The sequence below is a fragment of the Molothrus aeneus genome, chromosome 5, assembly GCF_037042795.1.
Source record: "Molothrus aeneus isolate 106 chromosome 5, BPBGC_Maene_1.0, whole genome shotgun sequence".
NCBI classification, from domain to species: domain Eukaryota; kingdom Metazoa; phylum Chordata; class Aves; order Passeriformes; family Icteridae; genus Molothrus; species Molothrus aeneus.
The window spans coordinates 58,479,389-58,506,624 of NC_089650.1; the positions used below are offsets into that span (position 1 = coordinate 58,479,389).

The 27,236-nt window shown below is 37.5% G+C and overlaps 1 protein-coding gene across 11 annotated transcripts in view; it reads right to left on the reverse strand.

The window, feature by feature from the left end:
- The window catches only part of MAGI2 (membrane associated guanylate kinase, WW and PDZ domain containing 2), a 705,904-nt gene that overhangs the window by 203,804 nt on the left and 474,864 nt on the right, over nt 1-27,236 (reverse strand). For all 11 annotated transcript variants that reach the window (XM_066550916.1, XM_066550914.1, XM_066550924.1 and 8 more), the window contains one exon: nt 22,139-22,218. In XM_066550916.1, coding sequence (XP_066407013.1) covers nt 22,139-22,218 — 80 coding nt within the window. The remainder of the gene's footprint in view (nt 1-22,138; nt 22,219-27,236) is intronic.

Here is a 27,236-nt window from a genome sequence, read left to right on the forward strand (position 1 = left end):
GGTGCTGACTGAAAAGTCACAGGGAGAGCTGGGATACAAAATTATGAATACATTTATGTATTGCATTCTGATTTCAATTTCTGCTTCCAGTGAAGCCAAAAAGCTGCTTCCATCTTGCACATCATTCACTTTTTAATATCTTAAAAGACCTTTAAACCCTTGCTGATTATTTTCTTTTCACTTTTCATAAATTGAAGTCCATAGAATAACGCAGCTTATTTACTTTCCTGTATCTGAAATACAGAAGCTCTGCTTGGCCTAAATTAAGGGAAAGGCCATGACACACATGTGGGTGACTTTGGATTGCCTGTGATTGGCATAGTGCAAATGTGCATCAAGGCAATACTAATTACTACTGAGACATAAAAAGTCTATTGCTTTTCTTCATTCTAATCTCAAAGGCAAATTGTTCATAAATAATATTTGAGGTTAATACAGCTATGTGAATCTCTATACAAATATTTAATCAACCACCAATTCAACTACTAGATAGTGCTGGTTTAACTGCTGCTACTTGGGCACTACTGGAGACTTTCCCTTGAAAGTCATATTTTCATTAGACTTTAATACAGAGATATAATTAATGGATAGCTGTCACAGCTGCTCTATCTGGTGATTCACTAGAAGATGTCTGAAAAATAAAATGCATTGCAAAAATGCCAGCTGCAAGTGGCAAATGGGAAAAACGACATGTTACATTATTAAATGAAAAATGATTGACTATTCATTGTAGTATGCATTCAGATGAACACTAAGTTACTGAATTAGAATTCCTTGTGATAAAGAGCCTGGTACAAAAAGCCTGGTTTTCAAAAGTCTCTGTACTTCCCTGTCAGAAGTTTGGACTGGTCTGTGCTGCAGGTCTAGGTGAGAGCCAACAAAACATGTCCTGTCTGTGCACTTAATAAAGCTGTTTCCTTATGCCAGGATGCCTTTATCAACCATCTGATGAGGTCCTTTCTCTCAGGAAGGTGACACTGCCTAACTGTATTTTTAGATACTCTGTAGAAAATAAAGCACTGGGCACTCCTGGAGAGCTAAGAAGAAACTCAAGGTACAGTCAAATCTTTGCTTGTGCACCAGCTTCAGACATGATTCTGCCAGATAACAGTTTCCCTCATAGAGTTGCAAAGTTTAACAAACCAACTCTTACCATCTTTAGAAGGGAATAGGATTTTTGCACTTTTAAGTGACTAAGAGCGGATCATTTACTGAGTAGCACAAGTTTAAGTGACAATTAAAAGGTAGATATTGCTGAACAGTGGTGTTTGTAGTACCAGAAAGATTTCGGAGCAGCTTTCTACTGCTAAATCCCCCTGAAATCTGACAATAGCCACAAGATGCATTTTGGATTAGCAAAGACAAAAGCATGTGTGAGTTCAGACTGCTCCTTGGGTGTGAGGAAGTTCATGTAAGAGACTTCAAACTGCTGGCATACATGAGCTTAAGAAAAAATGGTGAGGACTAGCTAGAGTTTAGGACCAGACAGCAAAGCAAATCTTTCCAGTAAAAGATGAGAGCGCTTGCAGAACTAAACTGACCCAAAAAACCAAATTTAAAAGCAAAAAATATAGTACAGACATCACTCCCCAACCCCCCCTCCCCTGATTAGCTGTAAATTAGACAGCAAATTTACACAAATATTAGTGTATTGATTATCAGCACTATAACATGAAAGGTTTAATTTAACAGCTGAATAACTTTGGGCATGTCATTACATAACAGCCAAGCAGGTGACTCTCTTTTGCCTCTAAATTTAAATTTATATTGTTAATTTTCTACAGTAATACCTTAAGTGCCTGAAAAGTTGATTTTAATAAGATGGTGGATTTCTAAATTGATATTTCAAACCTCTAGGTTGATATGTACCTTTTCCATAGTGATGATTTTCAACAGGCATTTTAAACAAAAGATACTGGTAAGGGTTATCTACATGCAGTAACGCATTCATCTATCTTTTTTAAGAACAAGACTATAGATTTTCTTTTCTTGGAAGGTGATAATCCTGAAACTAGATCATGCAGCTTGATAAACAATGGTAAAGTTTTTGTTAGTTTTATACACCCTAAATCCAAAACATTTTCTTGAAATGATGGAATGGGAAGCTAGCAGAGCTAAAATCATCATTTAAGTTTCAATTTAGTTCACTGAGTGGAAATCTACTCTGCATATCCAGCACTGTAAACATGCAGCCTCCTTCCCTACAGAAGGATTTTATGGCTGCCTGTCTAGTGAAGATATTCTCTGTCTGAGGAACTTGACAAGGAAAAAACCCAACCAGGATCTAGGGGGAAAAATAATTACAGAGAAAAAAAAACCCAATTTACATACACACAAAATAATTGCAGAATAATGACATCTGCAATTCCTTGTACCTCACTGGTCTGTGCCTGGGCAGAGGCACCTGCCTGCAGAAATCCAAGGGCAGGCTACAGAAATAGTGGGTTAGAGTTTGGAAACTCCACAGAAAAAGGGGTGATGGGCAAATGCCTAATTAAAAGACACACAAGAAGAAAAGAGGAATTTACCAAATAAAAAAAAATAAGGAAACATAGGCAGAAGTTATTAAAAAGAAAAAATGCAGGAGAAAATATGCCTGGTTTATGATACACAGCAAAAGGAAAATATGTAAATGTTAAACTGCTATAGAAAGAGGGGATTAGAGGAGAATTTAATACATTATATATTGAAAAAAACACTGTTTCCTTCCTTTTTCATTCTGTCTAGTTTTTTTCTAATTAGCTCAGCACTTGTGGCTTTCAGTTTTGTGCTTTTAGTGATTCATTTATAGTGGGTTATCTGGGGCATTATGTGGTGCAAATACTAAATAACCATGATTATAATTGGTTAATAGCCCAAATGCCATCAAACATGGAGCTTCTGACACGATGCCACAATGCACAGTAGCGTACACCTGTTACACACTAATTCATCATCAGTGGTCAATCTGCAAATATTTCAGCAGTCACCACTGAGGAAGATAAAGACCATGGTGTATAGATTTTCCTTCTCTAAACAGGGGCCTGGGTTAAGTCCATGACAGATAATCTGTGGTATAGGACTGACATTGCTTACTCCTGAATTAACAACATCTTTAAAGTCTGATAAAGAGTCTGTATCTGCAGAGCTATCAGCTTGACATCTTTAGCATCTGCTAAGATCACTTAAAGGGTGAGGAGGGGAAGAGAGATGGGAAAGGAAATAGGATGAATAGAAATGAGGTAAAGAAAGGTTATGAGGATGATAAACAGTTTAAGAGTTGAAGTAGCCCTCTAGTCTAAAGGAAGAAAAGTTGGGCTTTTTCTACACATTAAATTACCTCAAAAGAGACAGGTTTAAGCCCTGTTTCTGAAGATATATCTAATAATACTAAAGAGAAAAAATATCCTAATAAATCCATGACTAAGAGTATCTGTAGGCACATAAAAATGTTAAAGCTGCAAAATCCTCTTAAAAAAGCCCCAAACCAGACATATTAATAGCATGATGTAGTGTCCTTGTTGTTCCTGTAACCTTGTGATTGCAGTGACATTGGCAGAGCATAAGCAAAGGCAGCTACAAACTTCTCCACGTTGAATAAATGTTACATTCCCTGTTGCTGTGGGGATTGCCCAGTCTGAAATGTGCAGGATACAGGTGACCTGCTTTTGGGCACAGGGTGGCTGAGCCTGCTGTGCTCAGCTGGCAGCACACAAACCTGGCTGCTCAGAGCTGGGCACAGCAGCTCCCCTCTGCAGGGCAGGCAGTGCCTGCAGTGATAGGGCACTCCTGGAAAACAGGGGTCCCTCAGGGGCAGGCAGCCCCCATCTGTGATCCAGAAGGAGTTCTGGTCCTCCATGGTCTTGGTGTGGGAGGAGTGGAGGTTCCTGAAGCTGGAGTCTAGAGTAAATCTGTCCTGGTTCAGGGCAAATTTGGGAGAGAACCCCCAAAGGGGCTCCTCTAGGAAAGCAGATTCAATCGGCCCCTCCTCCCCAGCCGGGCCGGGAGAAAATACCTCCTTGGAGAAAAGTGGAAAAAACCTGTTAATTAAACAATAAAACCTAAACAATATTAAACAATAAAACCCCTTGCTGCTCCAAAAGAGATGACAAACTCAGGAAGTCCCCTCCCCGGGTGGCAGCTCAGCTCACTCAGTCTCTTATCAGTCCCTCAGTGCTGGAAATGCCGCAGGCCCGGCCTGGCCCACTGGGCCTCAGGTGGAGCTGCCGGTGCTCTGCTGGTGTTCAGGCCAGAGCTGGGCTGAACACGTCCAAAGAAAAGGGAAAAGGAAAAAACCCACAGTCCAGGGAACTTCTTTGCCTCAGCTAGCTAAAACTAACTAAAAGCAAAGGAGAGCTCTGTCCTGCTGTCTGTCCATGCACAGACAGCACAGTCCAGGAGCAGGAATGTGGAGGAGCGAGTGCAGTGTCTGAAAACAAACTGCTGCTGCTTCTCTCCCCCCTTCACTCTCTGGAACAAGTCTCAGAGGTGCAAAACTTATTATTCAGCATAAACAGAACAAGATGATTGGGGATAAAAGCATCATATAGTCAACCTAGGACAACATCCCTGGGAAAAAATACTGAAGGACAGCTGAGAGGTGAGAGGAAAAGTACAGCTGGGATTAATCAGAAGGTACTTCTTGAAAGGTAGGATAGAATGGGAGCAGTTCCCCACACAGCTGAAGTGGGAATGGGGACTTTTAAGTAAAAAAATCACTAAGATGCGTCCTTCAGGCTTAGAGAACATCAGCCAGTCTGAAGCACGGGAAATCTATTGCTTTTTCCTATTCTAACTACATCTCCTCTTCAGGAGTCAATACTTCTACCTTGGAAGAGCACCAGCTCTTCTATGCCAGCTTTCAATGTGGCATATATTAAACCAATGGAGATAGGCATCTCCAGGAATTGATTTTGTAATGAAAACAGTGCAGGGCTAACTGTAGTGGAACTCCAGAATGGCATTCAAATTGATAATAAACAACTCAATTTTCAGCCCAGTGGTGATAGAGCATTTAACACTAATAATTCCAGTAGGCAGTAGACTATGTTGTATCTTTGTTTTGCCTTGCCTTTCCAGGGGAGGGAGTGGAAATCAGAGAATACTCAGAATCCAATTACTGGCAAAAGAGGTGGTACAGAACAGTGCCAATGGTGGGATTCAGGAAGAAAACAAAACAGGTAAAAGCTCCTCAAACAGCAATCACTACAGCAGTTCCCTGAAGAATAGACAGTGAGCTCTAACAGAGGTGTTGCAGAACCACTCACCAACCTCTTCTTCCACAAAAGGGAAGTTGGCAGGTTACTTTCTGGTTCTTGGGACAGCATGCTTAAAGCTCCAGTAAGAAGTATTTCTTCAAGATGTGACATTGAGCTTTGTCCTTCTATGCTAACTGGTAATTTGACAAATGAATTTTAAGATTTCAGTGAAGGTTTGGGCGCCACAATGTGCTAATGATGGCTAGGTGATGTAAGGTCTCTTAAAAGGCTAATGGATGAGATTCACAAGGCTAAAGGAAAGCTCTGTTTTCTCATAATGAATTTGGCAATTTAACTAGAATCATTAAAAAGATGACATTCTAGAAATCACAATAGTGTGGACTTCACTACAAGTATCTGTGTTCCTATAATGGTCCAAAACCTGCAGGTCAAATTAGATCTTGTAAGAGACTGGTTCTGTCCTTTCCATTTTGACCCAGTTTCCCTTTATGACAAAAAGAAAGAAAATAGTAAAATGCTTCATTCACCCTGTAAATATTGTAAATTGCTTTTATGAATTGATTTGCTTTTAATTTTACCTTTCATCATTACATTGTAAAAAAGCTGATGTACTGATGATGCACACTTCTGTACCTATATGTGGAATGAACGACTTCACATTAAGGTTAGGGAATTTACTAGTTTTTATTCCTTTAGAAAGATATTAGCTAGAAAAATTCAATAAATCATAAGAATGTTCCAATACAAATTTAATGTCTGTATGATGTTTTAGCAAACTGCATTTTAACACAGTATCAGTAGGTCTTTGGATACCTGAGGATTCCACTTTGTCATTATTAATGTCTTTCAAATGGCACTATCATTTGAAAATAGTATTTTTATAAAATATCTTTCAATGAAAAGAAACAAAAGCACTGTCTAAATGTACCTATTTTTCTATTTTTACAATTTAAGAGTGTCATTGCTTTATGCTAGTATGTGTAAGAGAATTGTTATGCTGTCCTCCCCTTTCAAATTGCTGTGTAATAATGATGCAATATTCACATTTCATATACTATAGAAGGATCCTTTTCTTGCTTATATGGTTTATTTCCTCCAAAAAAGACTTGATTTAAGGTCAACATCACAAAATAATGCATCCTTTAGAGTTCCCCACTGCAATGCAGAGTTTTGCTAAGATCAGACAGGCTGTGCCCTTGGCCATTCGGGAATCCCCAACTGGCAATTTGGCTTACAAGCCATTCTATTCATGCCTCTAATCAATGGCCTCTTTTTTCCCAGGCTAATGACAACCTTATGAAGCAGTATTTCTCCCATGTCTCTCAGAAAAAACAATTAGCCAGAGCTACAAAAGCCATTGACACAAATCCATCCTCAAATTGGTTTTGTGATTTAAACTGTGGATCCAAAAGTTGTTATAAATGACTTCATTGTGAAACCACTCTGATCTTAGATTTACTAGGAGACCAGGAGACAAGTTAGTAAAAGCAGTTATAATGTTTAGAGCAGGGCTTGATCCTGAGAGATGCAGACCAGCTGCATCATCCGTTGACTCTGCTGAAAATTCAGCAGGTCTGTCCTTCTCTCAGTCAGTTCTGCACATCATGTTTCTCTATTTCTAGTCAGCATCAGGCAGAGTGGGCACAAATGGACCTCTCTCAATAGACCTGCCTCATAAAAACATCAATCTAATACTTAACAGAGCTGTGCATCTCTCCTTAGCAAATCTCTTTTGTCAGCCTCTCCTGGATCTTGTGTTTGAAGCATTTACTTTTAGTGAGACTGTATAAAGCCTTTTGGGAAACAACCCAAAAGTTTCTGTTGGGGAAAAATGGGTCCTTAGATTTTGAGCCAATATTCTATTAGTGTTTCATAAAGCTGATACAGAAAAATAAGCACTCATCTTATACTTTATATATTTTTATGTCCATGCTGTGTAAATAGATGTGTGTATGTAGACATGTATTTCTCTTGTAACACTACAAAGCTTTGTAAATAATGAACTTTCACAAATTTCACACTAATTAAATTACTTCTTGCTAATAGGTATCCATGGAGGCTGCTCCCCAGGTTTTCTAATTTTGCTCATTATGTTCTCTAATTTTTCCAGAGAGACAACTCAAACAGCTATTTGATATACAACGGCTGTACCCAGCTGGCTTTCACTCGAGCAGTTGCTTTGATACAGCATCACATGATGATACTCGTTACTTCAGATAAATTATTCAGAAACTCCCAGATGCAGTGTCCTGCAGTTTACCAAGCTATAGGAGTTTCACTAAACTGTGATGCTGATATATCACAAATGAATGTGAATTTCTGAGTAATTATATACTCTTAATAAGCCAAAATAACCCAGCAACTGGGTCACCAAATTGCAATTAAACATTAGCATTATTTCTCAAAAGGTTCCCTTAATTAAAAGTTCTCTTTTTTTCCTATTCTGTGTGCTATTTAAGGTTACTTAGTAGATATAACACAGTAGCAAAATCTTCTAAAGCTACAAGTTTTATTTCCTGAAATTCTTAAAATGGTGTAACATTTTTAATGATACTACAGTATTGATGTGTCACATTTGAAATTTGGATGAAGTGAGGTCAAACTTAGCCCCAAATTTTTAACCTTTCATTCAAGCTTTTCCAAGCATTTAGATGAATCGATAATACCAGGGAAAATTATTGTTAAAACTAAAAATTGTGTGTGTGTGTATATATATATATATATATATACAGATATATATGTATTACAAAATTTCCCCTTTACCTGCAGTTTTTAATTGAACACAGTCCTGACTCCAGGGCTCTATCCAAGCATAACTGTATTTCCTTTAAGAACAAGACACCTAGTACATTCTAGAAAACATTCTCAAAGCAACAAAGTGAAGCCAGAAGCCGATTCCCCAGCAAATCTGGCTGCTGTTCACCTCTTACACAGCTCTTCAGCAGCCCAGCATCAATGGAGTCACACAAGAATGGAATAAAGGACAAGTGTAAAAGGCTCGATGTGTCTTTGCAGGGAGAAAGGAAGGTAATGCCTGCTGCTGCTGCTTTCTCAGACCAGTTTTGCTGGAGATCCCATACTAAATAAATTTCTCTGTCAATCCCCCAAACTAGTTGCCTCAGGATCTATAAAGGGGAAGGCTTTTCCTAGAGTGTGCCAAGACTGAAGTGAAAATCATCTCATGTACTTCATAGAGCTCCATGTCATTCTCACCCAGGGTCGATCCCCGCTGATTCCCTTCAGATCCACCTTGCTAGGCAGGGGTGGCAGAAGGAAAATCCATCTCATTTAGCATAAAAGCTAAGGGTGAGGTGAGGCACTCTTTGGACGTGTCTACAGATACAAAGAGTCCCTGCTGTCCAGCTCTGGATTTCAGTACCCCACTTTTCCATCACTAAGTTGGGCCAGCTGGTTTCATTTCTGTGGAGTAATTAAATACAGCTAATTAAACAGAGCTGCTGTTACCATGCATTCCTAAAGCCTTAGTTTCAGAAACAAGATGATTGTATTAACTCTCTTTCTGGTTCTTTTAGCACAGATTTAGTCCATTTTACTGGTGAATAAAATTATGCAAATAATCATCTTAAGGGATCAAGCATAAAGAAGGTAAATAAAAATTGCCGTCAGGATCTTTTGATTCTGAAGTCACTTTCCTGATTCTGAGATATTGGCGAAAGACTCAGAAAGCTTATTCCAGATAATCAAATTAAAACTGCTTGTGAGAACCTGAAGAACAATCTCATAATACTGAGTGTTAAAATGGATGATTAATTTTATCTCCATAAATGCAAAGAAATGCGGAAAGTGAAATAAGAATGCTAACTGTGCATACACACATACAAAGTGATGGGCTCTAAAGTGAATATTAACACTCAGAGAAAGGATCTTCAAGACACCAGCTTAAGCCCATGGGGAGTCAAAAAGCAAACATAATGTCAGCAATGTCAAGAAGGGAACTGAAGCTAAAACAGGAAGCAGCATTATGCCATCAATAGTGCAATTACATCCTGAGTACTGCGTGTAGTTCTGGTCACTCAACCAAAAACAGGTAGCAGAATCTGCAGAGGTGCAGGAGGAGATAGTTAATGCTGTCAGAGATTTGGAAGACCTCATTTGCCAATGTGAGGTTTTGTGGGCTAGGGTTCTCCTGCTGGAGAAATATCACATAAAGGAATATGATAATGGTGTATGAATCCTTTCCCAGAGGGTGGAAAAGTTTAAAAAGGAATTAGACACACTTATAAAGGACAGTTAGAGCACAGTGACCCTGAGACCATCACCAGCTCAGAGATTCTGTAATACAGTGAGAGATAAAAAGTAGGAAGGTGCAAGAGTGGGATTATGCCTGCTTTGTTTCTTGTAGCCTTTTCTCAACCATTTGCTCCAAGCAGTACTTAGAGATAGGATACATGTTAGACAGAGAGCTATTCTGAGCCAGTAAAACAGATTTTGTGCTCTTACTATGTTGTCCTCACTATGTGTAAAGTAGGAATTTATTCTACATAAGATTCAACTTTACTTCAGCTACAGAATCACAAGAAAGGACTCCAGAATTCTGTTTCTAAATCTAACATGCTAATATAAACAGCCCTAATTCACTTAAAAATGTATTATTTTTTAAAACAACTTAAACAGTTGCTAAAATAGAAAGAAAACTATGTTTAACTTAACCAGGAATAAAAAATTGCTTTCAAACAATGAGTGTATCTAGTTTTTCTGGTCAAATATCACACATAAGTTTAAACCAAAAAGACTTCTACAGCTTGTAATCCAGATATTTAGTAAAACCTTTTGTAGGACTATACTTTCCCAGTTCTGACCACTGTTCATGAAAAATACCAACATTGAATATTCTTGAAAGACCTGCAATGTATAGAGTTTTTAGACAACCCTAGTGCATTATTCTGGTGCTGAAGGTTTGAGGGAGTTGATTTCCTGTATCCTCAAAAAAAAATTATTGAAACACTTCACCAAAAAAAATACAACTTAAAATGATGTTAAAGCCCAACATGAAAACAACTTCCTATAAAATTCAAGCTGAGGTAGCCATACACGATTTTAATTTTAATGGTAGCAAGATATTTCTCATCTCTCATCAGGGACTCTCCTCAGAGCATGACAAAAATCCCCATTGTATGAACTAAGCAGCCTAGGAACGCCTGATCACAGTCATCCTTTTAGTTTAACTCCTTTGATAAGCAATTCCCAAAGGCAATGTTTAAAGTTTCTGGAGAAAATGTATCTCTGGCATTAAACTCAAAGACTTGCAGTGTTGGAAATACATTACAGAGAAGGAGAAATTCCAAGCAGAAATCCAAAATTCTTTCAACCAGTTTAAAGCTTATCTTGCTTTGCTTGGTGTTGCAAAATCTGTGTGTATGAATATATGCAAAGCTGAAATAGAATTTAGCTACACATAATGTTTGAAAAATAAAAGCTGTGGCTCAGTTCTCAGAAGGATCAAATCCATGGTGGCATTATTTCAACCTCAAATTCAAGTCTCCATGACATCTCAGCTGATGGGCACTCAGTCATGTGAAAGGCAATGTACAACAGCAAAAGCTGAAGGGCAACATTCCCAGTTCAAAATCTCCTCTCAGTTGCACATGATACTAATGAATATCAATATTCCTCTTATTTTATAGAGCTCCCTACAGCAACATCAGTGGGAGATCTGTGTACATAAGGAGAGCCAGGTAGCAAAACACAGAACCTGCAGCTCAGAAGTTATGGTGATTAGAATGGTAGAAACAGCTAGATCAGGTCAAGAGGATGAGATGAGCATGCCCTCACTACTGCCCAAAGTATAAATATTGAATGAACCACACCAACAACAGCAAATTCACTCTGAAGTTTGTGCAAATTCACTACCCCTGTGTAACACTGTACATGCAACAGGAACATAAAGCAGAATTAACCTTCCTGGGAGCACGGGTTTTATTTTGAAAAGAAGGACATTATATAAATATCAGCTCCACCTTTCCACAAGAAAAACATTTTAAAGGTTTTCTTATTGATTTTTCAAAGCCTTCTCTATTGTAACAACAATGCTTAGCTTAACTACTGTGGCAATAATGAGGCTCATTTACTATCCCAGAAAAGGAATAAGAATCTGCCATTATGTTTCTTTCTTAGATTAAGAAGTATGCAACAAAAAATACCCTGACACACTACATATTCTAGCTGGGCTGTCTATCAATCTGGTCATTATTAAAAATTATTCCAAGGAGAAAAAATTTATTACATTTTCTGAACCTCAAGTGAAGGAAACATTAGCAGATCAGTAACTCAGAGATGATGGCTGGCAGAGAAATGTGGGGGGTGAGGGTGGTGTTAGTTTTAGTTTTGAGAGTGTACCAGTAATCATGGGAACAAAGGCAGGACTCATGCAATTTGCCCATCAGTCATTAATTGTCAGTGACCGCTGCCACAGTCATTCAAAAACAATTAGAAGTGAGAGAAGGAAAGTGTATCACAAAGGCATAAACAATCCAGAATAACCACAGCTGGCACACACATTTTTAATGGGGATTTCACTGCCACAAGGATGCACATTGTTCTCTCTGGAAAGAATATTCATGAGGACATAATTACAATATTTGGTGTTGCATAAACAAAATCTCAAAAAGCACACTCCTCATCTGAATAGGGAACCCTTCAAGTCAATCAATGAAGGAAGCTTACACTGACAAAAAGGAAAATCCTCCTTCTTACAGATGTATTATCTTTCCACCTAATCCAATGCTTCTCAACAGTAGCCATTCAGTGGATTTTGAAGAAGTCCCCTATCACCTTTCACTGAGAGTTTGTTTGGGCTTCTCTAAACAAAAAATAAATCAGTAAGGCTATTTCAAAATTAATCTAAAAAAATTAATAATGACAGGATTTTCTGGCTTCTTCTCTTCTAGTAGGGTCACTTACAATCTTACTTGTGCTTAAGTCAGAGATTAAAGTATGTTTATTAGTTCTTTATCCATAACAATTTATTCTAATTCTGCTTTTGCCTATATAGTGATAGTGCAGCTAGAAAAAATTCTTCAGTTCTTTACCAAGGCAATGTTCCTTAACCTCAGAACTGTACTTCTTGCAGGATTAATATTAGAGATTAATATTAGGGAAAGATTATCCGCTTTTACTCCTTGCTAGACCAAATTCTACTTTTTAAACCACGTATTAGATTCAGTTACTGAAACAATATAGAATTTAAGCTAGACATAATGAAATTTTAATGAAATACCATTTACTGAAATAGATCTAAGACTATATTTTTCTATCCAGCATTACCTGTTCAATTTATTTATAGAAATTTATATGTTAATAAATATCTTCTAATAACAATCAGGAATTTTATAAACAAAAACTGTTGTGAGAATTCCAGCAATCAGTATAGCAAGCAGTACCGTTATATTTGCTGTGATCTTTTCACTAGACCAAGAGAAGTCCAAAACTACAATTTAACTTTTCAAAAATTAACACCCACGTTTAATGACTAATCTAAACTACTCAGGATATGTTAAATATGACAGCATAAGACCAGACAGTGTAGGGAAGTGTGAGAACAAAAGGATAGTTAGACAAAATTGAGGGTGATAAAATCCTCCAAGAATTTGAAAAAAAAGAGGCAGGAAGGGGACTAAGCTCAGAAAGTTCAAAGAATTTTGAAACTCACTTATGTTGTGAAACAGGCATTTTCTGTCATGTGTTTAATAGTTTGGAAGACACACATTCTAAGGTCTTTCCATACCATTTTTCACTACTCATCAGAGCAACATTTTATGATCCTGTATATTAATGCAGAACTTGCAAATACAGTCGTAGTCTTCGGTTATGAAGAGACCAAGTAAGTCAAATAGTGGTGGGGACACAAGGCCCAAGCAGAAATATCATGGCACAGAAAGTGACCATAGAGAATTGAAGGGTAGAAAATATGAAAATATCTGTATTTTTGAACAAAGTGGACCACGAGAAAAAAATGGCAAGTTTAAATGAATATTAATGGAGCCACAACTGGTAACAGCCTAATGGTCCCCACTAAACTGTCTGAATGATGAGACTGATAGGTCTAAAAAAACATCTGCCCCCAAACCACCAATGAGGGCTGTTCTTTCCCATTTCCAAAGCTGAAGGAAATCGAGTGATTCCTCTAGACCAGTGGAAGAAAGTAGAGGGTCAATTGAAGATAGAAACCCTTAAAATATGAATGTCTGAGTATAAAAAATATAACAGTCCCAAAATAGCTAAAGCTGACTTGGTACTTCCTTTGCCCAACGGTGAAAATTTGTAAAAAAATTACCTATTTTGAAGCTAAGATGATGGTCAAGCAAAACCTACAGTATGAAAAGCATGAGGTCCATCCTGTGAGAGCAGTGGCAGACACTTTTAGATTCAGTAGTTGCACATGACCACAATGAATGCTGAAGTATTGAATTGTTTAACTGTGAAAGTGATATACTTATTCCAGACATTTTTTTGAATAGAAGGAACAGGAATTTCAGATGTGGATCAAATATTTCTGTTTCTGTCATTGGAAAAACAGAATGACTGAATTTTTGTTAAAGGAGTGAAAAGTGTGAAAATTGTGTTCCTTTGTAAGGAAAAACCTTGCTCCCTCCAGTAAATATTCTGTTATAGAGAAGGTAAACTATAACTTTAAATTCTCTAGGCAAGGACTTTTCTTGTAAAAAGGAAAACTCACAGACTACTTAAAAGAAAATAGATAAGAGAATTCCAGCTGGGATTGAAAGAGGAAAAAGTATTTTAAAAATATAAATCCTACTCTCCTTTAACCTTTGCTCCCTCCTTCCAAAACAACAAAACTTTTAGATAGAGCAATTCATGTTTTTCATGGTGGTGTCAGAGTTGAAAGATTAAATAAAAATTTCTATAATTAAAACATTTCTCAAATTTTTCAGTCTCCTTGAGCAAATGTACTGAAACTAAGTCCAGTGTCCAGTATATTTAAGTATGCAGACTAAAGAAGTTGTAGTTTCTGTTAGCTCCAGAGTGAAGCAGAGCAATGTTATCACTGCAGTGTCAGTATAGGAAAGATGTAGGTTATCAGTAGTGAGATGTTATCTAAACTAGATAATTTCTCAGACAAAATTGCTAGTTTGAGCTATTCTTATTAGTTTTCATAGTAAGATATGACTTCTTTCCCCTCATATGAATCTTTTCCCCTCCATGCACCAGAAGGAAGAGGATCCAACAGAAGATCTGGGTGCTTCATCTTTGTGTGGGAAGATCCCTGGGCAACCTCAGGAGTCACCAGAATCTGGCCTGCATGTCTACAGAAATATGCACATATTGATATGTAAGTAAGGCTCATTTGTGTTTAGAGCAAGTAACATTCATCTGGAATCATTCTGCATTTCTATGGCCTTTTAATTTTTACAGTTGCATAGACAAAAAGATTCAATGTTTTACCAGAATGTGTAATCAGAAATTATTATTTTGATGAAACATTAGACTGTATTCTGTAGAATGTAATTACATATAAAGGTTTGATGTTTAAGGGAAACAAATTCTAACATTTCTTGTCAGGATTCCAAAATCCTGCCTATTTGCCTTATCAGTCCTTTTACCAGGTTTCAGGATTTCCTCATATCCAGAGATACTTTTCCCTTTTCATGTTTCTATACTGAAATAATTCTAATGCTTAAAGACATCACAAATCCAAATACCTTTTTATACAGCCAGCAACACATTCTCCACATCTCTGCTTTTTATACTTTCCACCTTTTATAGCCACTTATTCTATTCCAAAGCCTTCTACTATGAATTCTGCAAATGCAGTTCCTCCCTTCTCGACAGCTCTGCAATATCTACCATCCACACACTAAGTGCTTGTGCCTTCCTCCCACTCAGGCAGATACACTTCCCAAAAAACTTGAAATGCTACCACGTTTTTTTCCCCTGTCCCACAAACAGTGATTATCTGCCAGTGGGTCTTCGAGGGTATTAGTCATGAAAGACAGAGGCTTTTTAAAGTGCTGCATTATCTGTCAAATCTTAAATACAGGATATCTGTGCTCAGACAGGATTTCCCAGTTCTATTTAACAGGGACTCCAGCATTCACCTCACTTTGAGGATTTTAGGCTGGAATCAAAGACCAGGTGTCACAAAAGGAAAATAACTGAGACCTTGTTTAAAGTATACTGAAAAAAAAAAAAAAAAGGAAATCATAAATACAAGGAATTCACTTAATAGTAAGACAAAACTCTGAGGGAGCTGTATTTGTGAAACTCAACTGCTAATGGAACAGAAAGGTTTGGATACATCTTCTCCTTAATTGTAATGCATTGTAAGCAAAGAGCAGTCAAGGAATGTTTGGAATTAATGACAAATACTCCACCTTTAAAGATATCTGCAAGTGTTACTAGGGATTTTAGCAGCAATGGTCTCCAAAATGATTGCCAGGAAATAGCCAACCACTCTTTGCAACAAGTCAAAATTTCCATCAAAGAACACCAAATTTTGGCTTCTAAATTTGATAAAATTGTTGATTTTTTAGATGAAATACAAAATGAGAAGATTATGAAGAATAATTTTTAAAAATTATAAGACTGACATTCCTTTTTCATTAATGATCTCTGTTAAAAATGAGAGCTTTCACAGAAAATCAGAAGGAGTAGAAATAATAAAGACAAAGGTAGCTGGCCATATTGTAATGACTATAATCTCACAAGCTCCTCATTGTTAAATCTATCATGCTTCATTCTCATTTAGAAGTCAGAGACTGAAGGATTAAAGTTATGAAGAGAATAGGATTAAAAATCATGTATGTTGATTTCTACCTATGATTAAACAAGGTGCTTATTTCAGAAGGAATTTCAACCTGTTGTTCTTTACTGGCATCAAAGCCTTGATCTTTGCATAATGTGGTGGTGTGAATTCTTTTCTGTATGAAAAAACAGGACCATTCCTTTCAATGGTCCTTATAGGAATGTTTCACGTCACCTCCATTCTCATACCACATATTGTTTGCATTTTAGTGGTCAAAAAGCAACCTCATACTGTCAATGAGAATTTTGCTACTTGCTTCAGTGGTGAGTGGAATCCAATTTATAGCTCATTAAAGATGTGAATTGTTAAAACTCTGGTCCTGTTTCTCCTGAGGAGTTTACAAAATCTCTCTCCCTCCCCTCCTAAATTTCATTACACATTCTAGCTGAAAACTACTTAAGCTTAGCCATTTAACTTGGCAACAAAACAAAAAAGAGATGCTCTCAGAAACTGGATGTGAGTAGCTTCAGCAGCTCCAGCAGGAATTCAAGCCACCACAGCCATACTGTAGAGGTCCTGTAGCCTTGAACCACCTTCCAGTAGCAGTGTAGTTTAAACTGTATTATCATTTTAGCTCCATTGTGCTGGTTCTGTTTTGGGGTATGTCACTGGTGAATGTGTCTATTTTATTCTGAAATTAAATTAAAAATTTTAAAAGTCTTACAAAATAATAGTAAAATTTTATTGCTGTTAGAAACTGCATAATTCACTGTATCTCACACACTGATGAGCATGCTGTGTTCCTTACAGGGGGCATTTGTTACACACATTGTAACACTTTACGCATAAAGGGCCATTAGCAAAAATATTACTTCATATCTCTATGAACCTTTTCAGCTGTGAATCTCAGTCCACTTTATAAGCTAATAATCTTTACAGGCACATGAAAGATGTGTTTATGTAACCCTCTTTCATAAAACTCAGAAATTGGAAGTGATTATTTTTCATATCACCATGAAGCAATTAGAATGAAAGCCTGTGGTTTTCTTCACAAAAGACCATGGGACAAGATAGTAGCTTCCTTGACCTGCTTTTAGCAGCCTCTAAAATCCTCAGATTGCTGGAAGAGTTACTATGGGTTGCCACTACCTCCAAAGACAGGGATCCTTGCAGGCTGGGTGCCTCTGGGTCCCTGGCCTCTCCCCATTTAAATGCACTCTCTGGGTGGGCAGTGGGAGCAATGACAATGAGAGAGCCAAATGCTCACTAAATAATCAAGGAAACAGAATTTTTTTGTCTACTTTTACTCCTTCTTGTCCTTGCAATTACCAGCTCTGTTTAAGATCACTGTTAGCACTCTACAGGGATTTGTATGGCTGAGACTGTGAGAAACTCTAATGCTTCTGAAGGCAAAGTAATACTCAGTAGTCCATTACAGCTCAAAGGACTTATCTCTTACACTGATAAGTGTCCTTCAAGGAAGCTTCACTCTATGCAAGACCTCCCCCCAGAGAGGTACCAGAATGCTGCCCAGGGCACAGCCAGCCAAGGAACGCACATGTGGACAGCTGTTTTGTCTGAAAACTTATCCAAGGATGAAGAATTACTCTAATAAGCTGTGTCACTGAACCAGGCTGTCCAGAAAAGTGTCTTCTGAACTCCCAGGAATGAGGTGACCCTTTTCTTATTTTTATTATCATTATTGTGAGTTTGGCATCACTATTGTAATTTGGTCAATGAATGCCCAGATGGTGTTGCCAGCATGAAATGCCCTTCCAAAGGTCATAACAGTTCAAAATATTTTGTTATGGTTTAATTGAAAATGCAAGCAGAGAAAACTACGTTCAATATGTCAAAAAATGACAGAAAAAAATTAATTGTGATCAATATTATTACAAGTAATGCCAGCTCCATTACAAAACTGATTAAATAATACTCAAAATGGGGTTAATAACCTGCAAAAGGGAGTTCTAAGTAAAAACAATCAAATAAAAAGCTATTTGTAGGAAAGTATTTGCCCTCTACAAGTTGCCATTAGCAGGTATCAGAAAACACAAACAATATCCGTATAAGAGAAAAGTTCTCTACGTGGCTTCCAGTGAGAAATGTGTGAGGGAATTAAGAAGTAATGCTTTGCCCATAAAACCAGCATGCCTATGCCCAAATGCATCTATAAAACAACAGTGTGAAAGGTTGGTACATCTCACTGCAGCACTGTAAGGAATCAGGTAACCAATGATGAATTCTGGAGAGCTGTGTGGGGCAGTGAGAGCATCAAAGGCACCGCCTGTGACTGCAGGAATGGGGAATACACAAACCAAAAAAATGGGATGGGCTGGGCTTCAGTTCAACATGAAGACACTGAAATGCAGCAGCCTGTCTGCATGCAGGTGTTCACACAGGTGAATCTGGTGTCTGTGTCCTCTAAGTGCCAAAGCAGAGCTGACATTTGCAGTCAATGAAGTATAAAGGCAACTCAGCTCACCCTACATAAATATCTATATTTTGCAGTCAAGTTGGTGGGTGTAGAGGAGATGGAAAGACAGATGATGGATGAATGCTAGGTGAAATCAAAGTTTTATTTATAGTTGTAGGCCTACTCATATTTGAAAACTAGGGGATGGGAGAAAGGAGGTTGACATAAAAAGAGAGAGAGGGTTAAGAGTGATACAGACTATGGAATGGGATGGATTAGTAATGAAATTAGTGAAATTTTTAAAGGAAATATGTGAACTTGACATATTTGATCCCAGGAAATTTCAAGAGCTGTTTAATCCCCAAACTGGATACAGAAGAAATTGTTGATTTTTCTCCAGAATAAAAGTTCCCTGAAATGACTTAAAGAATATGAAAAAATTCATTGCTACATTTCTTAATTAAAAAATGAACTTTCTAAAACCTGTGATATGTCATTACAGCTGAGCTGCCTTTCAGTATTAAACTACATTTCTTACTGCCTTGTGGGACTCATCATTGTTTTCCATATTCTCTCTTGAAGAACAGACTCAGTTAGAAGACCACTCACATAATAGTGGTCTCACTGTAATCATGCAAAGCCTGTGAATCTACTATGTTATATGACTTTACAGGAAGTTTAGCAATGAAGGAATCCAGCTCACAGATGCAAAGGGGGCAGAATTATAACTTCTCTAGTACTCTACACATAATAATTGTTTAACCAATTTTGATGTGAAAAAAAATAATTTAAAAGTAGTATTTAAATCCAGACAACAAAAAATATTTAACTTATATTTTCAGCAGGGAAAAAACAATTATCTCTATTAAGGTCAAGATTTTCTGGAGGAAATCAGAAAAGTGTAAAAAATTGCAGCTGTTATTGTAGAACTGCCAGCTATTTCTGCTTATTGCTATTATGAAACTCAGATTGGCACCATAAAAACAGAGCATAAGAGGTGGTTCTTTCTTCAAAGTCCTGCCATCTAAGTAGGTCTGACAGAGCAAAAGTCAAAGTAATTTGCTGAAACTCACACAGAAATTCCATGACAGAGAGACAGAAATGAAGATCATCACTTAAAATCTCCTGACCTACAAAGAGATTCAGAGCAGTAGGTATCATTAAAGAAAAACAGAAGGAGTCCACAGCACACATGTAGGTGAAGAAAGCTTGACTTGGTAGAGCTTGTCAATCTCTTGGAAAAAGCATGTGAAAATTCTTAAGAGGAGGGATGTGCTGGATGGTTGATTCAGATTTTACGAAAGGAAATGAGCAAGCTCTGGGATTTGCAGCTACAGAAGCCAGAGATAATGAAGAAATCATATTTGTGAAAGGAGCATTGAAGAGCAGAAAGCGGAAGAGAGGAAATGCCTGGAGCAGAGAGGGCCCTCAATATCACCAGCCCAGAAGATCAGGACTCTGATACCCTGCTCTGCTTGGACATTGTCTGGTGTGGAAACTGTGTGCTGGTGGCAGAATGAAGAAGAAGGATTTATCAGGATTTGCACTGAAAGGAGAACACAAAATTTGGGTATTCACAATCAAAACCTGATAGCAGAATGTGGTAGATGATAAAGAAGTCATAATGTATCTCAGAGAATCAATACAAGTTCCAGATGTGGCAAAATGAATGTCAATGAAAAGCAAGAGTTATGCATGCAGTGATAAAGCATCAAGGTAGGTATAATTTCCTATCTAAACACTGATGTCTTAAATTTTGTTTCTCTGAGTAAAGTATGCCAGAAAAAATCACAAAGTGTAACAGAAAATATGTTTGGCATAAAAAAGTCTACCAAGCTATAGCTGAAATTAATTATTGAAGTTAGATTAAATTTTAACAAAAATTAAAAATCCCTGTGTGCTATAATAAAGTTCCTTGTGTTGAACTACCATGGCAAGGTACAGTAATTTTAAGTCATATAAGTGATTTTGAAGAACTTTTTCCTCTGCAGGTATTAGATTAAAAAAAAAAAAGACAAATGACACTTTTAAAAAACAGAAGAAACTTAGAAAAGATAGGATGTTGGAAGAACAATCATTGTAAGAATAGAAAATCTCTCCCTAAAGTCTTTTATGCATCACTCCAGGTACTTTGCATTAATGAGCTAAGCAACCTTAAAAGAACAACATGACCCAGCATACTGTAGTGATTCAGTAATCCAGTAGTCAAATAACTAAAAAATAATGCTTTTTCTTTAATGCACTGATCTTCATTTTAAATTGTTTCAGACACTTAGGCATTTTTTAACATGTCAGTGGTGTTCTGATCTCAGTATACAACAGTTAACAGAAAAAACCCCAAAAAAACAGCACATATTTACTCCAAGTAACTCTGTGCAATGTTACTCTACAGATACTGGTAGATTTTTTTCCTGCTTTTTCCATTACGATTATCTAAGGAGCAGGCTATGATATAGGTTCATATAAGTAATGTGAGAGATTTACAAAGCAAAGCTCCTGTGCCCTTGTTTTGTTTCAGTACCAGACCTCTATTGTAATCACTGTAGAATTTAGTCTGGGAGCTCATGTTGTCTGTGCTAGAATAAGCATCATAAAATCATTCAGACATGTAATTTCTGATGTCAGAAGAGAACGTCAGAATTGCTGCTGAAATAAGGAAGCTATTTTTGGAGTATAGCAATCTTTCAAAAGAAAGCCATTTACAAAAAAATCCAACCCGGGATTTACCAAACCACTGACCCTGCAATTCATACAGCCAGCAACTCCTCAGTGACCTCTTAATCAGCCCCGAGTTTCCTTTCTGTTCATAGTATTTACGTTAACCAAATGAATGTGTTTGGAAAATTTAAAATAAATCAGATGCAGTATATGAAAACTTATGAACACATTTAAAATATTTAAAAATGCTTTGAATTCATGCACGTAGCATGCATGCATTTAATGCTCTGTATCTCACAACAATAAAATAAGTAGCAGTATTTAGAAATCACAACATCTTAAATGACTAATCGAACTGACATGGAAATATAAAACAATGAAAAAAAAAACCCTTATCAGAAACAGATCGGTTACAACACATTCTTGCCTTGACTTTATTAAATGCTTTAAATACTGATAAACTTTACCAGAGAAAAATCAGAAATTATACTGGTATGATCTGTATTATTTCAAATCTCTGAATCTGTCAATATAATAATCTCTCCTGCAAAACAGCTACAGCTCCTTTAAGCATCCTCAGCAGTATGTATGCTTTTAAATTTTAAGGCATTAGCAATGTAGTACCCCCCCAAATCCAGCCTTGAACTCTGACAGACACTGATCTCTTTTCTCCCTCCCACACCCTGTTTTATCAGACGCTATTTTGTTTAAATTGGCTATTAAATAGCATAGCACTGTACCTTTAAATACAAATCAAACAATATTCATATTCCCACGGTGCTGCTAGTTTCCCTTATGCATTGAATCGCCTGTAGATTAAAAGCTCAGAATCTGAAAAGGATTCTGTTCTGCAGACCAAAGTTCTCTGTAGGAGATGAGGGAGAGGGTCAGTCCCGGAGTCACACACACAACAGGCAGAAAACACACTTGTGATCCTCAGCTTTGGATAGCATCAGAAAGGGGAATAAAAAGCAGAAACACATGGCACACTGAGAACTGGTATCACTTATGGCTTCTAACCAAAGCAGCAATTAAATACCTTTCATCATTCCCCCAAATGCCTGATTTTTGTAAGAACTGAAAGAGACACACACACACAAAGGAAAATCCCCTCTGAGCAGCAAGGAAAACTTAATCACCTACCATTTTCTTTGCACTCTTCTGGAGGTTTAGCCTTTTTCGCAAGTCGTGGATCCAGCCATGATGTTGTCTTTGTGTTATGGCTGAAAAGAAAAGAGATCACTCTGAGCAGACACATACTGAAAGGAATCAAGTTTATTCCTTAAGAAAAAATGGTTAGTCCAACAAAATTGCAATCGATACACTTAATTTGCTTACTGGTTCTAAGTAGCCCTGAAGGAGGTGTAAGAGTAATTGTGCAAGGCAGTTGTAAATTTGGCAACCTCAGCTCCCTGTCCTCAAAGCAGCTATTTTTATTAAAATCAACTAGAATGTTGCCAAGTTAACCTCATTGAAAATGCAGAACTCATCCAGAGCAAAAGGAATTTATTACAAATACAGTGTTCTCCCGTTGATCGAGTGCAGGCGACAGGATTCTGTACCATTCTCACAGTTTTCGGATAGAATTATTTTCATCTTAAACCTGTCCTTTTCATAAATACAGGTTTGTTATTTCTCTCCAGCAGCAGTGACAAGGCATAGCAAAAGTGATGCAAATTACAGCATGCTCCTGCAAAGTCTACATTTCCGGACAGGGTGATTAATGATACTTTGTTTAACAAACCTTTATCTCTCCATACATAATCCTTCTATAGAGATAAAATAGATATGCACAAGCTGAATGAATCATGTGGCTCCTTTCTATACTCAGAATAGATCTTTGAGAAATCAGCCATCAAAGAGCATTGAACTGGCAAAAATTGTTTTCTGGGAGATTATTTTGCCAAATGAATTGATACTTAGCACAGCTAATGAGACTTAAAAGCCAGATCCTTTCTATGTATACTTTACCCATAAGCAATTAAATTTGGAGCCAAATATTGCAAACATGTTAAAGAAGACTATAAACCAGAAAATGATGTCATCATTGCTCCTTGATTTTTTGAGATGCCTTTCCTACAATACCATCATTCAGAGACACTTCTAAACCATGTTTTATTTATCTGATACATCCTAAGAGGAAGCTCATTCCATACAATACTAAATGATTTTGTTTATTATTAATTTGCTATGTCATTTTTAAGTGTACTTATGATTTCTCTTATAAACATTGGTATAAGGTGTACAAAAACAGGGCACCTGGCAAAAAAATGGATTAGGATGTAATTGTTTGTGAGTTTGTTAGTTATTGATACAGTCCATGTGATCCCAACACCACTGGTTCCCCTAGGGAAAAGTAAATAAATAGAAGAAATTCCTTCTCCCACTTTGTCTTCCATGGCAAATAAATTTTCCACTGCCTCGATTTCTCTCTCTCTCAAAACAGTGACAGTGCCTACTTCTCAGCATAACTGTCACCATGTTAAAGCTTCCTCCACATTTTGAATGGGAAAGAAGGTAGAGCAGAGTTATGTATGGATGAAATGGCAACTAAAATGAAAATTGAGGCACTTAAATTATTTTTTCTTAAAAACATTATCTAGTCTAGAACACCATTCATGACAGGTGAAGATGATAAACAAACCCTTCCCTTTGAGAGCTGAGCTGTATTTGCAGATATGAAGAATGATGAGCCAAAGGTAAGGTGAATTTGAAATTATGCCAGGAGCCTGTGCTTGGTTGCAAGTGTAACTAAGACACTTTCTCAGAAGCTCTGGCTGCCTGTGGTCTCCTGTAGGGTGCATTTTTATGCTGCAGTCACAGCCCCACCACAGCTTGAGCAGACATGCTTGTGCTAACTTTAAATTAACTGGGGGAGATGCTCCAGCAGTGCCAGTGCTGCAGGATGGAGCTCAGCATGGGCTCATCACCCCAGCATCCATCCACTGAGCTCCTTGGGTGCATCCAGCAGCCCATGCTGGGCTCCACACCACCAGGGATACCCTGTTAGCAGTGCCAGAGCTCAGAGTGAGCTTGGACATTGCTGTGGGAGCTGCAGCTGCATCTCTGGAGTGTGGGCATGTCTGGACAACAGCCGCTCTCTCCTAGATCTTAATTCTGAATTACTTTAGGGACCCCCACTGACTGCAGCAACTAAATTAGAATCACAGATAGTTTCCTATGACTTTAAAAGATTGATTATATGATTACTATGATTACTACTAGCAATGTTTGCTGTGGTAGAGAGAAAATCTCAAAGCATTTTACAAAGGAAATAAAAATAACCACCCCTGGTTTAGAGGCAAGAAAATGGAATCACAAAATCATGAAATTACTGTCCAGAGCCTCCAAACAAGCCAGTGACAGCAGCAGTACGAAAAGCCAGCTCAGTTGCAAGTCAACTGGCCAATGTCCACCCATCAGACTAGGCCAGTTCACTAGCCCTGGAAACGTCCCTATAATATTTTTAGAAAGAGTTTTTAAGTATCTACAAAAACAGGTGCCAAGCTGGAAACAAGCCCAATTCAATATCAATATTTAAAAATGCGAATTAGTTGAATTACAACCTTCAAGGCTTTAGGTGAAACTAAAGTTTCACCTAAAGCAGTTCTTCCCTTTAGCATAAATGTGGCTTCCACAAACCCAGCAGGACTGATGTCCCAGTTTTGTGCAAAATGGCCATTTTAAACAAAACCATAAAAGAACTAAAAAATCAACAGCTCTTCCAACAGAAGAGTGACCCTTCAGTCTGCAGTGAAATTTCACAGAATGGAGATGATATTTCATTTATATCAGCTCTTAGAGCACTCAATATCCTCTTCTAGGTGATATCTGTCAAACCTGTTCAGCTACTTAGTAACAGCAAAACTCATCCACAAGAACTTTTGTCTGTAACAAATAATTTCAGGGGCAAAGAACCATTTGAAATTCATCCCTTTTTTCCTTGCTGTGCCTTTTCTCCTGCCCTGCCTCTCCACTTTATAATCTCTACTAAACATACAATGCAGTGGGACTAAACAACTCCAGCAATGGGACTTTAAAGGCTTCTAGAACAAGTACTCTAGTGGGTAAAAAAATCCTTTCCTGCTCTGAAGGCAGGACTTGAAAGAAGGCACAATCAACCCCACCTGACTTCTAACACCTCCACGGTACCATCAGTGTCCTCCTATGCTCTCCCTAGAGTTGTTTGCTTAGATCATCTTAGCAACCAGGTACACAACACACAAACGGTCCTTCAAGGAGGAGAGACATGACAAATGTCACACTGCTCTCAGTAAAAGAGGGAAATGAGTAGCCCTGAGTACAGAATTGTGGTTTTATGCACGTCTACATCTGTCCTGGATTGGAGTTTTACTTGGCAGGGTATTCTTCCAGTCTCCCCTTTGTCAGCTATTCCCTCTTCAACTCTGCAAAGGACCAGAATGTGTAAAAGCTAAAGGGAAACAACCTTTATCTCCTGCTTTTAATATAATTTAAAGGAAGCCTTGATAGGAAAGCTTCAATGCGGGAGAAGAGACTGAAGGAACAGTAAATTGTAAATTGGTCAAATTAACACTAATGGCAAGAGTAACATGAACACATATCTGCTGCATGGCTGTGCACACTGAATTCTTAAGCACTAAAAAAACCTTGTAAGGGGCATAACCTGCCTACCTTACCACCAGGTATAATCAGGTGTGTTCACTTGGGAAGTCTTATAGACAGACCAGAATGAAAAGGGGCTGGGGATTTACAGATTACTTATGAATGAACAGCAGATGAATTGCAGCAGCAGTTGTCTCAAACAGGCATTTGGAATTGTCAGTGATGGAATGAGAGTGAAGTGATGAAACAAAAGCATCCTGTGAGAAATACAGCTGTGGCTCCAGCAACGTTTTACACTCACCAATGCTTCATTATTTGGCAATAACTATACCTTATCATTAAAAACATGTCTAGAAAACCCATAATTTCAATGATTTTGATTACTAGTTAGGTCTACTGAGATAAGTGCTGGCAAATCAACAATGCATGTCTTAGAATCTCTCTAAAAATTAACAGTAAAATCCTAATTTTTGAAATTTTGGAAGCAAAGTTTCCTTAACAAAAGGATCCCTTTGGTCTTGATTCAAGCAGGTGGAGCATGGAAAGATCATATCTTTTTAAAATTCACCCAAATTTGATACCTATGTACAAAATAGAAACTACATATTGGCCTGAAGTGTATTGCAATTGGTTTTTTTTAAAGGTTGTTCAGTAAAGAAGTGGAGCTTAATATTTTAGCCAAAAGTCAATAAAATATTATTGTTGAACTAACTTAAATCCTCTCTCTTTGCCAAGTATTTGCACCTAGCAGAAACAGTTTATTATAATCAGTCATCTGGTATTAGTTGCACACAATTTTAAATATATGTGAAAGAAATGTTCTTCAGCTGGGTGAAGAATGAAACAGAGAGTGAAAGAAAGCACAGAATACTTCCCAGAAGCCTTGACTCAACCTCATGCTCTTCTCCAGATTTTCTTTGTAGCTCTGCTTTTAAGACTTCACAGAGACTGCTGAAATGCCTCTGTTCCCTGTTAATAGCTCTGGAGCTGGGTACCAGGCCAGAGGCTTTCTGGGAATCTCACTGGATACTACTCAATATCTTTAGGAAGTAAAAAACACTAGGAGAGTGGCTTTTCTTATCTAACCAAGTGTTATCTTTTAATTATAATTATTTGTTAGACAGTATATTATTTCACTTAATATTTGAATATAATAGATTTGTGTTAACAAACTGTCAGTTTAAAGCACTTTGACAGATAAAGTTTCTTGTACTAACAAAGCCTGCAGGCAATCTCTTGAAACATTTTTGAAGGAAATACAGAGTTACTGATAGGAATAGCCTTAATGTCTTGTAAAAGCACTGCAAACCTAGTCTAAACTGTGCATCTTGCAAGGTATGTAACTTGCATGTTATTGTGGAGAGCATTTCCAAATGGGCATTGTTTCAGTGTGTTTGGGGGCAGCACATATGGGTTTTTTTGGGTTTTTATTGAACACATTACATTTAAGCTGGTCCTCGATCTAACAACTTGAGCAAAGGGGAACAGACAAGAAGAAAACCACAATGCCCTGTAATGCCCTAACTTCAGCAATGCTAACTCCTCCCTCCTCTTTTTTTCTGCTGAAGCATTGCTTATCTGCAGAGATTTTCAAGTGGCACAATAATGATCTTTAAGTAATTTGTGTGTGGAGGTTCATGGATAGGAAAACAGAACA